Source organism: Coenobita brevimanus, chromosome 82, assembly GCF_032717465.1.
Source record: "Coenobita brevimanus isolate Jiangsu-jjx chromosome 82, ASM3271746v2, whole genome shotgun sequence".
In the NCBI taxonomy this organism is placed as follows: Eukaryota; Metazoa; Arthropoda; class Malacostraca; order Decapoda; family Coenobitidae; genus Coenobita; species Coenobita brevimanus.
This window is the reverse complement of record NC_137035.1, coordinates 7,862,767-7,876,982: the sequence shown is the minus strand read 5'-3', so window position 1 is coordinate 7,876,982 and position 14,216 is coordinate 7,862,767. Positions and strand designations below refer to the sequence as shown.

The 14,216-nt window shown below is 40.7% G+C and overlaps 1 protein-coding gene across 1 annotated transcript in view; it reads right to left on the bottom strand.

Annotated features, from left to right (window-relative positions):
- LOC145409678 (uncharacterized) overlaps positions 1-14,216 on the bottom strand; it is a 631,921-nt gene that overhangs the window by 398,693 nt on the left and 219,012 nt on the right. The window contains exon 9 of the mRNA XM_080280029.1: positions 4,691-4,834. Coding sequence (XP_080136155.1) covers positions 4,691-4,834 — 144 coding nt within the window. The remainder of the gene's footprint in view (positions 1-4,690; positions 4,835-14,216) is intronic.

Sequence of the window (14,216 nt, the reverse complement as noted above, 5' to 3'; positions counted from 1 at the left end):
ACTCTTCACAGTGCTGCAGGAGCCGATGCCATGCTCTGAAAGGTATTTGGCAAGTTTCGGTGCTGTATAATAGTTGTCTGTATACAGAACATGATTCCCACCAAAATACCTTTCAAGGAGCACTTTCACTACACAGCCTGAGAAGCCAAGGGGGTGTGTTTTATCAAAATCAACAGTGCTGGCTGAATAAATAACGAAGTCAAGGATGTACCCCGTCTTACAGTCGCACAGTACAAAGAACTTGATTCCAAAGCCATGGCGTTTGCTTAGAATGTACTGCACAAACCTAAGACGTCCTCTGAACAAAACCAAGGATTCGTCAATGACAACCTTCTGAAAGGGGTGGAAGAATGACATAAACTTATCCTTCATTCTGCTCAGAATCTCCTGAATCTTCCAGAGTGGGTTGGTTTGGGAAGGTACATCGTTGTCAGCAAAGTGCAGGTTTCCCATGATGTTCCGGAAGTGATCTCTGGCCATGTACTTATTGAAGGTGAGTGAGGGTAGTAAGGGGTCCATGGACCTGTATTCTTCCAACTCATGCTTCTTTGAGTGTGGCATAAGAAGCATGAGGGCAAAGAACACACACAGCTCCTGCACTCCCAGCATGGACCACTGTTGCATCTTGGCTGCACCTGTACCACTTGCAGCACATTGTGATTCATACCTGTTGGTCTCATCACATATGTGCCGCATGACTTCGTCATTGAGGAGGGCCAAAAGGAAGTCCACACACTCAGCATCCTCGTCAACAGTGAAGGCAGGCTGTACTCCTGAGGAACTCTCGTCAAAATCGAGATATTCTGGGACAAAATCGGACCCTTCCGTCCACGCCAAGGCGTCCAGGATTCCCTGTCCTGGCGGTGTAGGGTGGGTGAGGGTGGAGGGTGGCTGTGAGGCAGATTTATCACGTTCAAGGTCACTCGCACTGACCCTGGGTTTGCCGTACAGCACTAGCAGCCCTTACTCTACTACCAACTCTACTTTTACGGGTCAGGGATTTACCTCTTCCTCTACGGCCTGCCTTCACTGTTGATGCTGGTGGTGACTCCGATGACGAAGACTCCGGAGATAATTCAGCAGAAGAAGAGGAAGAAATGAGTGAAGTGGGGCTTGGGGAACGGGGAGGTGAATCAACTCGGGACTCATGGCGGGCTGGGTCACGTGGGGCCATTGTTCCGGGGCTAACCCACCGCCTTTTCACTCCCTTCCCAAATTCCTTCCCTTGCTGCACTAACGGCTCCTTTCCCTTGGAGCTAGGGATAACTTGGGACACTGAAGCACTCGTACTAGTAGTTTCTGGCACAATTTCCTTACCTGGCTCATCACACGAATCCCCCGAAGGGTCAAAATCACCATCCATCATCACCATTGATAATTCCGCTAGTTCACGTTCCACTGAAGAGTCACTTAGTCCTTTCCTGCCTTCCTCACGAGCTTTTCTGGGTGTAGAGGTCACAGGGCCCTTTGCAATGGGCGCAGAAGCAGCAGAAATGGCGGGGCGTGAGTGCGACATGCTTTGACCACAGCGGAGGACAAGAAACTAAATGCCGCGGCTTATCTGAGAAGGCAAGGGTTGACAGTGACAATGGGGCTGACAGCTGCTAACTTACAAGCTAATAAATTATTGAGAGAAAATCTCGGCAATACATAAAGAAACAGGAAGTTCCAGGTGAATGTAAATGTCACTTAGGCTTCTCCCTTCCTTTCTGATATATATTTTTATTACAGAAATAGATTAAAAGGCATAGTTCAAAGGGGAAATTACTGTGGTAATGTAGCGAATGAATGCATGTGAGGTGTTGTCAGGTGATAATTAGCCAATTCCTGGTGTATACCACTATCACTTACCTTATTTTTTTTTGGTATATATTATTTTGTAAGTATAGGGCATAGGGCTTATTTCAATGGATGAAATCTGTGGAAAAATCCGGGGGAGATTTGCTTAGCGCAGCGCAGCTGGGGAGGTGAGAGGACAGGGTAATGGAGGGGAGGTAGGGAGGGGAGTCAGGAACGGGGGAAAATCACTAAAATGTCAACAATGGATGGGAGTACAGATGAGATTTGGAGTGCTGACTAGTGTTGGACATTGGCAGTACTGATAGATGATAGAAGCCACCACTTGAAAGCCCGGGATAATTCAAAATAACACAGAATCACAAAAGTGATGCCCCGCGGTATGATCCATTGCGCTCAAGCGTCACGAAAGTGACGCCCCGCGGTTAAGGAGTTAAGAAGAGCCTGTGGAGTCACATGGAGAGACTGGATGACAAATGAGGATATAAAGGAGCGTTGTGGTGTGGATGTGATAGGATGCGTTAGGAGGAACACCCTGAGGTGGTTTGGCCATGTGGAGAGGATGGAGGGTGAAAGACTGACGAAGAGAGAGTATGTGAGTGAGGTGGAGGGGAGGAGAGGGAGGGGGAGGCCGAGGATGAGATGGAGGGATGGGGTGGAGACGTATATGAGAAAGGGGGGTGTGAGTTGGGAGCAGGGCAGTGAAATGGCAGGGGACGGCGACGTGGAGGCGATCTGTTTGTGGCCACCCCGAACAGGATTGAGGTGTCTGGCAATAGATAGATAGATAGAGATCATCTCACTGCTTGGCAGTCACAAGTATTTTCTAGAGTATAAAGACCTTTGATTTATTGTAAAAAGTTATATTCACTTGTGTATATACTCATATTTTACAATCAGAAACACCCAAGTTCAAGAAGAGAACACTCAGGATTTGTTTACAACTGGCCATGTGACGGTCTAGGAGTTCAGCGGTATAACAGTTTAGCAATTTAGCATCTAGCATTCACCCTACTCTAGCAGGCTAACATGATCACTGGTGAACTCCCTACTAACCTTTCGAAATGCAATCATGATCACTTTGCTTGCCATCCACTCAGTAACTAGTAAGGGTATTCCCTAACTGGAGATGTTGGTTAGCATGACTGCTGAGTCACTGTAACAGAAGTCTGTCCCATAAGGAAAATCAATAACCCTTGTTAGGCTGGCTTCTCCTACTGATGTTTTGATTCATTTGAAACAAGAATATCATAGAAGGAAACCGTCTTATATTACTGTTAATGAAAAATGGGAAAAACAGTTGCAACATTAAACAATACTGCTTGAAATTACAGCATTTTAGCAGAGAAGCAATTTAGCAGTTTAGCGCCTAGCATTCACCCAGTCATATGTTAACATGATCACTGATGAACTGCCTGCTAACCTTCTGAAAGGCAATCATGATCAACTTCACTTGTCATCCAATCACTAAGTAGCAAGGCAATCATACTGGAGTGAGATTGGCTTGAGAGCCTGCTGAGTCATTATAAATCATTTTGTCCCATATGGAAATACGATCACCCTTGTTTGGCTGGCTTCTCTCGCTGGTATTTTGTTTCATTCAAGACAAGAGTATTGTAAAAGAAAACAGTCTTTTATTACTGGTTGAGAAAAACAGGAAAAACAACTGCAGCATTGAACAGTACTGTCTGAAATTACAGCTACACTGTGTTTTTCAGCCGTGACTGACGTACTTTAGCAGTGCTGATTCAAGGATCAGCCACTTACAGTACTATGTTATGAAAATGGGATAAGACTTACAGAGTAGATAATACAATATTTGAAATTAGCAGTGCCAGACGGGCATTCATGGCAGTGTCCGCCATTCTTGTTGTATTCACAGCTGACAAAGCGACAAGAGCGACTGATCCCGGTCACCCTCTCTGCCACACTGCTGATCAGGGGGATCGATCTGTTCGCCCTCTGCCTCATTGCTGCCCTTGCAAAGCCATCATAATCGGCATAAGTGAATGCAACCCAATGTGTGTATGTGTGGGTGTATGTGTGAGTGTGGAGTGGGTGTACTTAGTAAGGGAGGAGTGAGTGAAGTTCAGGTAAGGGCACCATGATAAACCGCTTATTCTAGCCCTTCAACCCAGTACTATATTTTATGGGATACTTTATTCATGTTCGCCAGATAGTTTTATTCGGTTAAGGAAACATCGTGCACTAAAGGGGTTAGTGTGGGTTGAATCAACTGCCCCTAGTTTGAAATGTTTTGCTAATTGCTTGTACACGATAAAAAGTTTGCATTAGCAATAACAAGTGCTCATGGGCCCTTCGGACCTCTCGCACTTGCTCCTGCGGAGAGGCTGGAAAAGCTGGATTTGCCTTTCTTAGAGGAAAGGAGAAAGAGGAAAGACATGATTGCAGTGTTCAGGACCATGATAGGAGTAGATAAAACTGACCGAGAAGATCTGTTTGTATGGGATAAGAGAGCAACAAGAGGACACGGAATGAAATTGAAGAAGTCAAGTTGCTTGAAGGATATAAAGAAATATAGCTTTCCTTATAGGAGTAAGGGATATGCCTGTGGAATAGCCTGGACAAAGAGATTGTCCAGTCTAAAAATTTAACGAGTTTAAAGCTAAATTTGACTTACTGAGAAACAGCAATGGGAACACACGTCCATAGTACATTTCGTGTATATCACAATTAGGTATATTAGGTAAATACATAAATATTTGGAATGACTTAGATGAAGAAGTGGTGCAGGCGAAAAACGTTCATGTGTGTAAAAGTAGACTAGATAAATGTGGATATGGAGACAGGACAACACGAGCATTGTTCAATTCCTGTATACTACAAATAGGTAAATACACACACACAAACATACATGCATACACCAACTCACCTTATAACATTGTTTAACAAATTCCATATGCTGCAGTGTGAAGGTATCCTTACTAAATACAATCTTGATTAGGTCTGAGAATTTCTGGAGGCCAGCTCCCTTTCGTTGGAATGGAGATGAACTGTTTGTTGTCAGGTACTGGATCTGTAATTTGGTGAATAAAAGATACAGATGTCTGGTAGAAGGTGGTCCATATGTTGCACTCCCTTGACAATGCTCATATGAAATACAATGGCTGGGTTACACACACCTGATATTAAGGGGGAGTTCTATGTGGAGGACAGTTCTATAAACATGTTAAAGTCTTGTTTTGCAAGTGCAGGGTACTACGTCCGTGTGAAAGAATATGGAAGAGCACTTATGAATCTGAATGGTATAGAGCATGCCCTCATTAACGGATGAAAATTTGTTTGAAAATATCCATAATATAACAATTTATATTATAACATGCGTTTCGTGGGGACACATTTTTGGCCTAGGGTCACCCACCAAAGAATGTCTAAAAACAAGTTTCCAACTTACCTAAGTTAGTAATTATTTTACTTCCCTGAACTTCACTTTCTGACTAAACTCCAAAACCACACTACTATTTTATCACAGCCACTAACACACCTGATATTGATCAAGTTCAAGCGCAATCTTGGAACAACCACATGACTGTAAGCTTACATGTTGGTGATTGTATAAGCAAAAACAGTAATGGTACATCAACCAGTGAGGTTTTGTATGGGATCATAAGGACTGTACAGGCATATCCCGATATCTGGTGCACCAATAGCCGACAACTTGCTACACCGAACAAAAGAAAGTAGGGAAAATTCCCACAAACCAAATGGCTTTCGCTTTGCTAGTCCGCACACTCTACCGCTCCCTAGGTTTGAAAGGTGCGCATCCAAACATGGATGTGGTGGTGCGTGTGGCTCTCCCTGACCTCCATCCAACCCCTTGCTTCTCCCCCTGTCCCTAATCCCTCTCTACCAGCTGTGGGAAGAAAAGGAACAATGGGAAGGGAGAGAGAGAGAATGTGGGGGGAAAGGAGAAGAAAACAAAGTGGGATAGAGAGGCTAGGGAGGAAGGGAATGAAAGAGAATATAAGAAGATGAGGGAGGGAAGATAAAGTGTGAGAAGCAAAGGGAGTGCAAAAACAAAAAGGGAATGAAGAAAAGGGAAATGGGGGAAGGAGAGAGGGAGAAAGTGAGGGGAAGGAAAGAAAACTGAGTGACAGACAGAGAATAAGTAGGGAGGGAAGGAATAAAAAAGAGAATATGGGAAGAAAATGGAGGGAGGTAGGAGATGAGAAGCAAAAGGAGGGAAAGAAGAGGGAGGGAGGGAAAGAAAAGAGAGGGAAAGAGAAAGAAAGTGAAGGGAGAGATGAAAACAGTGGGAGAAAAGGAGAGAAAAGAGAGGGAGAGAGAGAGAGAGAGAGAGAGAGAGAGAGAGAGAGAGGGCAGGAGAGAAAGGATGAAAACATGGAAAGATGAGGGAGGGAAAGAGAGAAGATAAAGTGTGAGAAACAGAGGAAGGGATGAAAAAGAAAAGGGAAAAGAGAGGGGGGAAGAGAAGTAAACAGAGGGAGAAAGAGAGAGACATTAGGGAGGATGCGAAGGGAAAAGAGGGTGAAAAGAAGGGAAAGGGAGGGAAGATAAGAAGCTGTGACAAGCAGAGAGAGAGGGAAAGAAGAGATAGAGAGAGAAGAAAATGACATTAGGGGAGGAAAAGCAGGTGCAAGAAACACAGGCAGGAAGACTAAGTAGGGGTGGAAGATTGGAAAAGGAGGGAATGAAAAAGAGAGGGAATGTGAAGGATGTACATGGGGGAGGAAAGGAAGAAACAGAGAGAATGAGAGGATATGAAGATGAAGGAGAAGGAATGGAAAAGAGAGTGAAAATTCAGACAGGAGTGTGTGTGTGTGTGTGTGTGTGTGTGTGTGTGTGTGTGTGTGTGTGTGTGTGTGTGCGTGTGTGTGTGTGCGTACCTAGTTGTGACGTACAGGAAATGTGCTACTCTCGTGGGGTCCCATCTCTGTTTCTTGATACGTCAAATTTTGCTTTCAACTCATTAAAGTTTTTAGACTGAACAGTATCTCTGTCCAGACTATTCCATAGGTCTATGAATCTGTACAGAAACCTATATCTCTTGCTATTCTTCAAGCAACTTGGTTTTTTCAGTTTAATTCCTTGTTCTCTTGTTAGTCTCACATCCCATACAAACAGATCTCTCAATTTTTTCTGCATCCATCATGGTCAAGAACACTGGAATCATGTTGGCCCTCCCTTTCCTTTCATCTATGGAAGGCAGGTCTAGCTTTTCCAGCCTTTCCCTGTGAGACAGATCTGGAAGGCTAGGGATCATCTTGGTTACTGTCCTTTATATTCTCTCGATCTTGATTATATCTTCCTTTTCATGTGGGGACCACACTACTGCCACATATTCCAACCTGGGGCGGATCATGACCACAATCAAATTTTTCATCTTCTCCTCACCCATGTAATGAAATGCTACTCTCATGTTGGTCAAGAGATCATACGTCTCTCTGACTATCTTGCTAATGTGTTTTTCAGGTGACAAACTATCCTGGACCGGCACTCCCAAACCTTTCTCTTTCTTGCTTTTGTGATTGATTCATTACCCATCAAATAATTCAGTGATGGTCTCTTGGTACTTTTACCCATTTCCAATTTTAAATTTTTTTGCGTTGAATTTCATTTCCCACATTGGCCTCCAATCATGAATCCTATCTAGGTCCTCCTGCAGCATTTAACAGTCTTCTTCAACTTCTTCTCTCCTGATGATCTTTGCATTATCAACAAACTGACTTGCCTAACTTTTCATTCCATCTACCATATCGTTTACGTAAATCAGGAACATTACGGGCACTAACACTCTGCCCTGTGGAACTTAACTTGTTACTTCTCTCCATCCAAACATCCAGTCTTTTATTACTGTCCTCATTTGTCTGTCTCTCAAGAAGTCTATCATCCACTCAAAGAAGTTCCCCTTCAGTCCTCCTAGTGTTCCAATTTCCACATTAGTCACTATTGGGGTACCTTGTCAAAGGCTTTCTCCAAATCTAAATACACACAATCCACCCAACTATGTCTCTCCTGCAGCACGTCTATCACCCTTGAGTAGAAGCTCAACAAATTGGAAACACACGACCTTCCACTTCTGAATCCAAACTGACCTTCTGCCAGAATGTCCATCTCCTCTAGATATTTTTTCCATCTGTCTTTCAGGATTCTCTTGCACAATTTTTCCACCATGCTGGTCAAGGACACTGGTCTATACTTCAGGGGTTCTTCTTTGCTCCCTCCTTTATAAACTGGTACCACACTGGCACTCTTCCATTCCTGAGGCTTTTTCCCTTCTTCCAGAAAACGGACAATTTAACCGTGAAATTTATCCACCAGTTGTTCTCTGCATTCCTTTAGTATCCAGTTTGAGATCCCATCTGGTCCTGGGGCCTTCCTCACATCTTTAGTTTCCAGTAATTTGTATACTTTTTGCACTTCAATTTTTACATCTTTTAACACTACATTTCTAGTCCCGCCCTCCTCCTCTTCAAAATCTCTTTCTCAAGTGAAGACTGATTGGATGCATTTGTTCATTATTTCAGCTTGCATAAGCACATCTTTATAGATATTTCCTTTTACTTTCAACTTATTGATTCCTTTCTTTTGTTTAAATATGCCATTAACAAACCCATAAAACAATTTAGGTTCTTCCTTACAATTGCGAACTATACTTTTTTTGAAGTTCCTTTCTTCCTCTACATAATCTTATATATTTCTAGTTCCTTTATACTCTTCCTTTTTTCTACCATTACCTCTCTTTCTCTATTTGTTCCATGACTTATTCTTTTTTTTTTTTCTTTTAATCATACATCTCTTGTTGAACCTGTCATTTCTCCAGTTCTCTTTCCCATTAATGTTTGGAACATTCTTTTCCACATCCGTATAATAGAAGTCTATAAAGATATACCACTTCGTCTATACCTCTCGTTTCCCTGAACTTTCACCAATCCACTTCGTCCAAAAATTGTCTGTCCCGTAAATTTTGCTTTCTCAAAGTTGTATGTTCTATGCCTGTATAGTTCACCTCTTGTCTCCCCATTTCCTTCTACAGTTTGGAACTCCATCACTACATGATCACTTTTTCCTATAGGACACAGATATTTCAGAGATTCAACTCCATCAGGATCTTTGGTTACAATTAAATCTAGTCCTGTTGGTGTGTCATCACCTCTAAATCTTGTCTCTTCTTTGACCCACTGGGTCATTACACTGTCCATTATTTTATTTAACAGTATACTTCCCCACGAATCTTCACTACTTTCTGAGTCCCGTGTGTGTGTGTGTGTGTGTGTGTGTGTGTGTTCTTACCTAATTGTATCTTTACAGGAATGAGTCAAGCTCGTACTGTCCCGTAACTTAAACCATATTTATCGTACATATCCTTAAATTTGTGAATTGTTTTGGCACACACTATTTCATTCGGTAGTGCATTCCACTGATCAATTGCTCTGTTTGGGAAACTGAATTTCCTTATGTCTTTATCACCTCTCGCCTTATGCAGTGTCCTCTTGCTGATGCCTCCCCATAGGTTAAGTAATCATTTATGTCTATTTTCTCCTTCCCTGATATGCATTTATATAGCATAATCATGTCACCTCTTTTCCTTCTCTCCTGTAGTATTGGTAGATTCAGTTTATTTTGTCTTTCTTCGTAGCTTAGATCCTTTAATCTTGGTACCCATCTTGTAGCGGCCCTTTGAACTTGTTCAATCTTGTCTACGTGTTTTTTGAGATGAGGACTCCAGACTACTGATGCATACTCCAGGGTGGGTCTGATGAATGATGTTATTATCCTTCTTAGCATGTCTTCATTTATGTAAGTGAATGTTATTCTCATATTTGCAAGCAGTGTATACATGTTCCGTACCTTTTCACTGATGTCGTCAGCAGGAGATAGTCTGTTGTTGATAGTCACACCAAAGTCCTTCTCTCTTTCTGATGTGTGTACGGTTTTATTTCCTAACGTATAATCCCAATCAGGTCTTTTTCCACTTTTACCAAACTTGATTACATGACACTTGTCCACATTGAATTCCATTTGCCATGTATTACTCCATTCATTAAGTTTATTTAATTCTTCTTGTAGCTCCCTACAAGAGTCTGTGTTAGTAATTCTCCTTTGTATTTTTCCATCATCTGCAAACATATTCAGATAGGTCTCATTTCCAGTGTTACTGTCTATATCATTTATATACACTAAAAACATGATTGGTGCCAGCACTGAGCCCTGTGGTACTCCACTAGTCACTCCTTTCCATGATGAGTAATTTCCCCTTAGTACTGTTCTCATTTCTCTTTTTATGAGAAAATCTTGCATCCAACAATACAGGTTGACTCGAATTCCTCCTTGATGGGACAATTTCCATAAAAGTCTTTGGTGTGGTACTGTGTCAAATGCTTTCTTGAAATCTAAATAGATACTGTCCACCCATCCTTCTCTTTCCTGTATTGTGTCTGTTACACTGTCATAGTAGCTCAACAGATTAGTAACACATGATTTTCCTTTTCTGAAACCAAACTGTCTTTCTGTTATCATACTGTGTTCTTCTAGATGATTTACCCAAGCTTTTCTTATAAGTTTTTCTAATACCTTGCTTACAACACTGGTCAGTGATACTGGTCGGTAGTTGAGAGGATTTTGTCTATTTCCTTTCTCGAATAAGGGGACTATATTTGCTTTTTTCCAAATATCAGGTAGTTTCCCTTGACTCAAGGATTTCTTGAAAATTAAAAATAATGGTTTACTTAACTCCTTTGCACATTCTCGTAATACCCAACATGAAATTTCATCATGACCATTTGCTTTTCCTCTGTCTAATTTACTTAACTCCTCCTGTATTTCTTTTTATGATATTTGTATATCTGGTAGTATGTGTGGACATGCATGTTCCACATAGTCCCTCTCAAAATTTTTTTCTTCTGAAAAAACCGATTGGAAATTCTTATATAGTGCTTTACAAATATCCTTCTCTTGTGTACAGGTGATTCCCTCGTCCGTATTGGAATATATTTTATATTTTACTTTGGTTTTGCTTCTGATATAGCTGTAAAATAGCGTCGGTTGATCACTACTTTTATTTATTATATCCTCCTCAAACTGTTTTTAGGCTTCCCTCCTTATTCTTGTATAATCGTTTCTTGCCTGTTTGAAATTATTATATGTCCTTTCACTATTGTGTCTTCTGTATCTATTCCACAACAAATCTCTTCTTTCTTTTGATTTTTTACATTCTGTATTGAACCATTTCTGTATTTTCTTATCTGCTTCTTTGTTTTGTGGGATGTACTGCTGGACTCCTATTTCAAAAAATTCACAGAATTTTTTATATACAGCATTTAAATCTTGTCCTCTAAGCTCCTTTCCCCAATCAATTTCTAAGAAGTACTTCTTTAGGTCATGATAATTTCCCTTTTTATAGTTTAGACTCTTTTTGTAACTTTCATTGCTGTTAACTATGTCATATGCTATCCTGAAGTTGCAATTTAGTACTGCATGGTTGCTTTTGCTGAATAGAGGCTGATATATTAAACAGTCAATATCATTTCCTTGCCTAGTAAATATGAGATCTCGCATTGAGGGTACATCAAGTCCTCTTTTTCTGGTGGTTTCCCTTACATGTTGCGTTAGGAAAAACTCTTGCACGAGATCCAGGAGCTTTTGGTCCCAACAGCTTTCTTGGCTTATTATATCTAGAGTATTCCAATCTATATTTGTATTAAAATCTCCAGTTAGTATAATTCTTTCCAATTTCTCTTCCATTTTATGTAGTAATGTTTTTAAACTCTGAATTGTACTCTCTGCCAGGTCCTCATATTCGTCTCTTTCCCATGTGTTTGATCTGGGTGGCATGTACAAATTTGCTACAATTACTTTCTCTTCAGATGTACTGATCTCTACTGCAATCAGTTCTACTTGTAAGGGTATATCTAGTTCTATTTCTTTGACTTTTAGATTTTTCTTAGTTAATATTATAATTCCTCCTCCTTTTTTTAAGTTCCTATCTCTTCTCCATATATTATATTCTTCTAAGTTTAGTATGTCATTTGATATCCTTGGTGTTAATTTTGTTTCAGTTAGGCATATTATATGTGGTTCATTTTCCCTGACATAATCATTCATCTCTAAAAATTTAGTTACCATTCCATCCACATTTGAGTACATCAACTTAATCATCTTGTTTATATACTAGTCATGACATGGTTCTAAAACCTTCCTCCTTTTTATTCCCTCCTGTTTATGTACCACTTTCGTACATGCAGTCCTATTACTTTGTAAAAAAATGTACTCTTCTCCTCTTCTGATCTTCCCTCATTTTTTGTTTTTGCTTCCTCCCTCTTCTCTTTCAGTAATTCCAGTTCCTCTTGTGTTAGGCATCTTTTTATCCATGCATTTTTGAACTCCTCTTTTTCCAAAAGATTCTTTACATTTTTTAGTATCTCCTCCACAGTGTTTATACTCTGGAAGGTTACCTTTAGAGGTCTAGACTTGCTTCTTTCGTATTTCCCTAACCTTGTGTGTGTGCGTATTTACCTATTTGTAGTATACAGGAACTGAGCAATGCTCATGTTGTCCTGTCTCCATATCCACATTTATCAAGTCTACCTTTACTCACATGAATGTTTTTCTCATGCACCACCTCTTTGTCTAAGTCGTTCCAAATATTTAAGTACTTACCTAATATACCTAATTGTGATATACACGGCATGTACTATGCTCGTGGGTTTCCGTCGCTGTTTCTCAATAAGTCGAATTTAGCTTTAAACTCGTTTAAGTTTTTAGACTGGACGATCCCTTTGTCCAGGCTATTTCATAAGTCTATACTTCTGTAAGGAAAGCTATATTTCTTGATATCCTTCAAGCAGCTTGACTTTTTCAATTTCATTCCATGTCCTCTTGTTGCTCTCTTATCCCATACAAACAGATCTTCTCTGTCAATTTTATCTACTCCCACCATGGTCCTGAACACCACAATCATGTCTCCCCTCTTTCTCCTTTCCTCTAACGAAGGCAAATCCAGTTTTTCCAGCCTCTCTCTGTATGACAGGTCTGTCAGACTGGGAACCATCTTGGTTGCTGTTCTTTGTATTCTCTCAATCTTGTTTATATCTTTCTTTTTGTGTGGGGACCACACTACCGCTGCATATTCTAACCTGGGGCGGATCATGGCCACTATCAATTTTTTCATCATTTCCTCATCCATATAATGAAATGCTACTCTTATGTTAGTCAAGAGTTTATAAGTCTCTCCAACTATCTTGTTAATGTGCTTTTCTGGTGACAAACTATCTTTGACCAGCACTCCCAAATCTTTCTCTTCTCTCCTTTTTGTGATTAATTCATTACCCAAAAAATAGTTCAGTGATGGTCTCCTGGTACTTTTACCCATTTCCAATATTTTACATTTCTTTACATTAAATTTCATTTCCCACGTCCGGCTCCAATTGTGTATCCTATCCAAATCCTCCTGCAGTATTTTACAATCCTCCTCAACCTCTATCTTCCTCAAGATCTTTACATCATCAGCAAACAGACTAGCATAACTGTTCACTCCATCTACCATATCATTTACGTAAATCAGGAACATTACTGGTGCCAACACTGAGCCTTGAGGGACTCCACTTGTTACTTCCCTCCATCCAGACATCTTTTCCTTTATTACTGTCCTCATTTGTCTGTCTCTCAAAAAATCTCTCATCCAATCCAGAAGTTTCCCCTTTAGTCCTCCTATATATTCTAGTTTCCACATTAGTCTCTTATGAGGTACCTTGTCAAAGGCCTTCTCTAAGTACTGTACACACAATCCACCCAACCATCTCTCTCCTGTACCACATCAATCGCTCTTGAGTAAAAGCTCAACAAGTTAGAAACACATGACCTTTCACTTCTGAATCCAAACTGACATTCAGCCAAAATATTCATCTCTTCCAGATATTTTATCCATCTGTCTTTCAGGATTCTCTCACACAATTTTGCGACCATGCTGGTTAGAGACACTGGTCTATAATTCAGGGGTTCTTCCTTGTTTCCTCCCTTGTAAACTGGTACCACATTTGCCCTCTTCCATTCTTTTGGCACTTTCCCCCCTTCCAGTGAGCATACAATTAAGCTGTGAATTTTATCCGCCAGTTGTTCTCTGCATTCCTTCAGTACCCAATTAGAAATTCCATCAGGTCCTGGGGCTTTCCTTACATCTTGAGTTTCCAGTAATTTATACACTACCTGTACCTCCACTTTTATATCTTTCATCACCGGAATATTTCTAATCACTACCTCCCCTTCCACAAGCTCCTGTTCTTTAGGGAAAACTGACTGGAAACGTTTGTTCATTATTTCTGCTTGCATTGCCGCATCCTTAAGACCTCTCCTTCTACTTTCAGTTTGGTGATTCCTTCCTTTTGTTTCAGTTTGCCATTAACAAATCTATAAAACAGTTTGGGTTCATCCCTGCATTT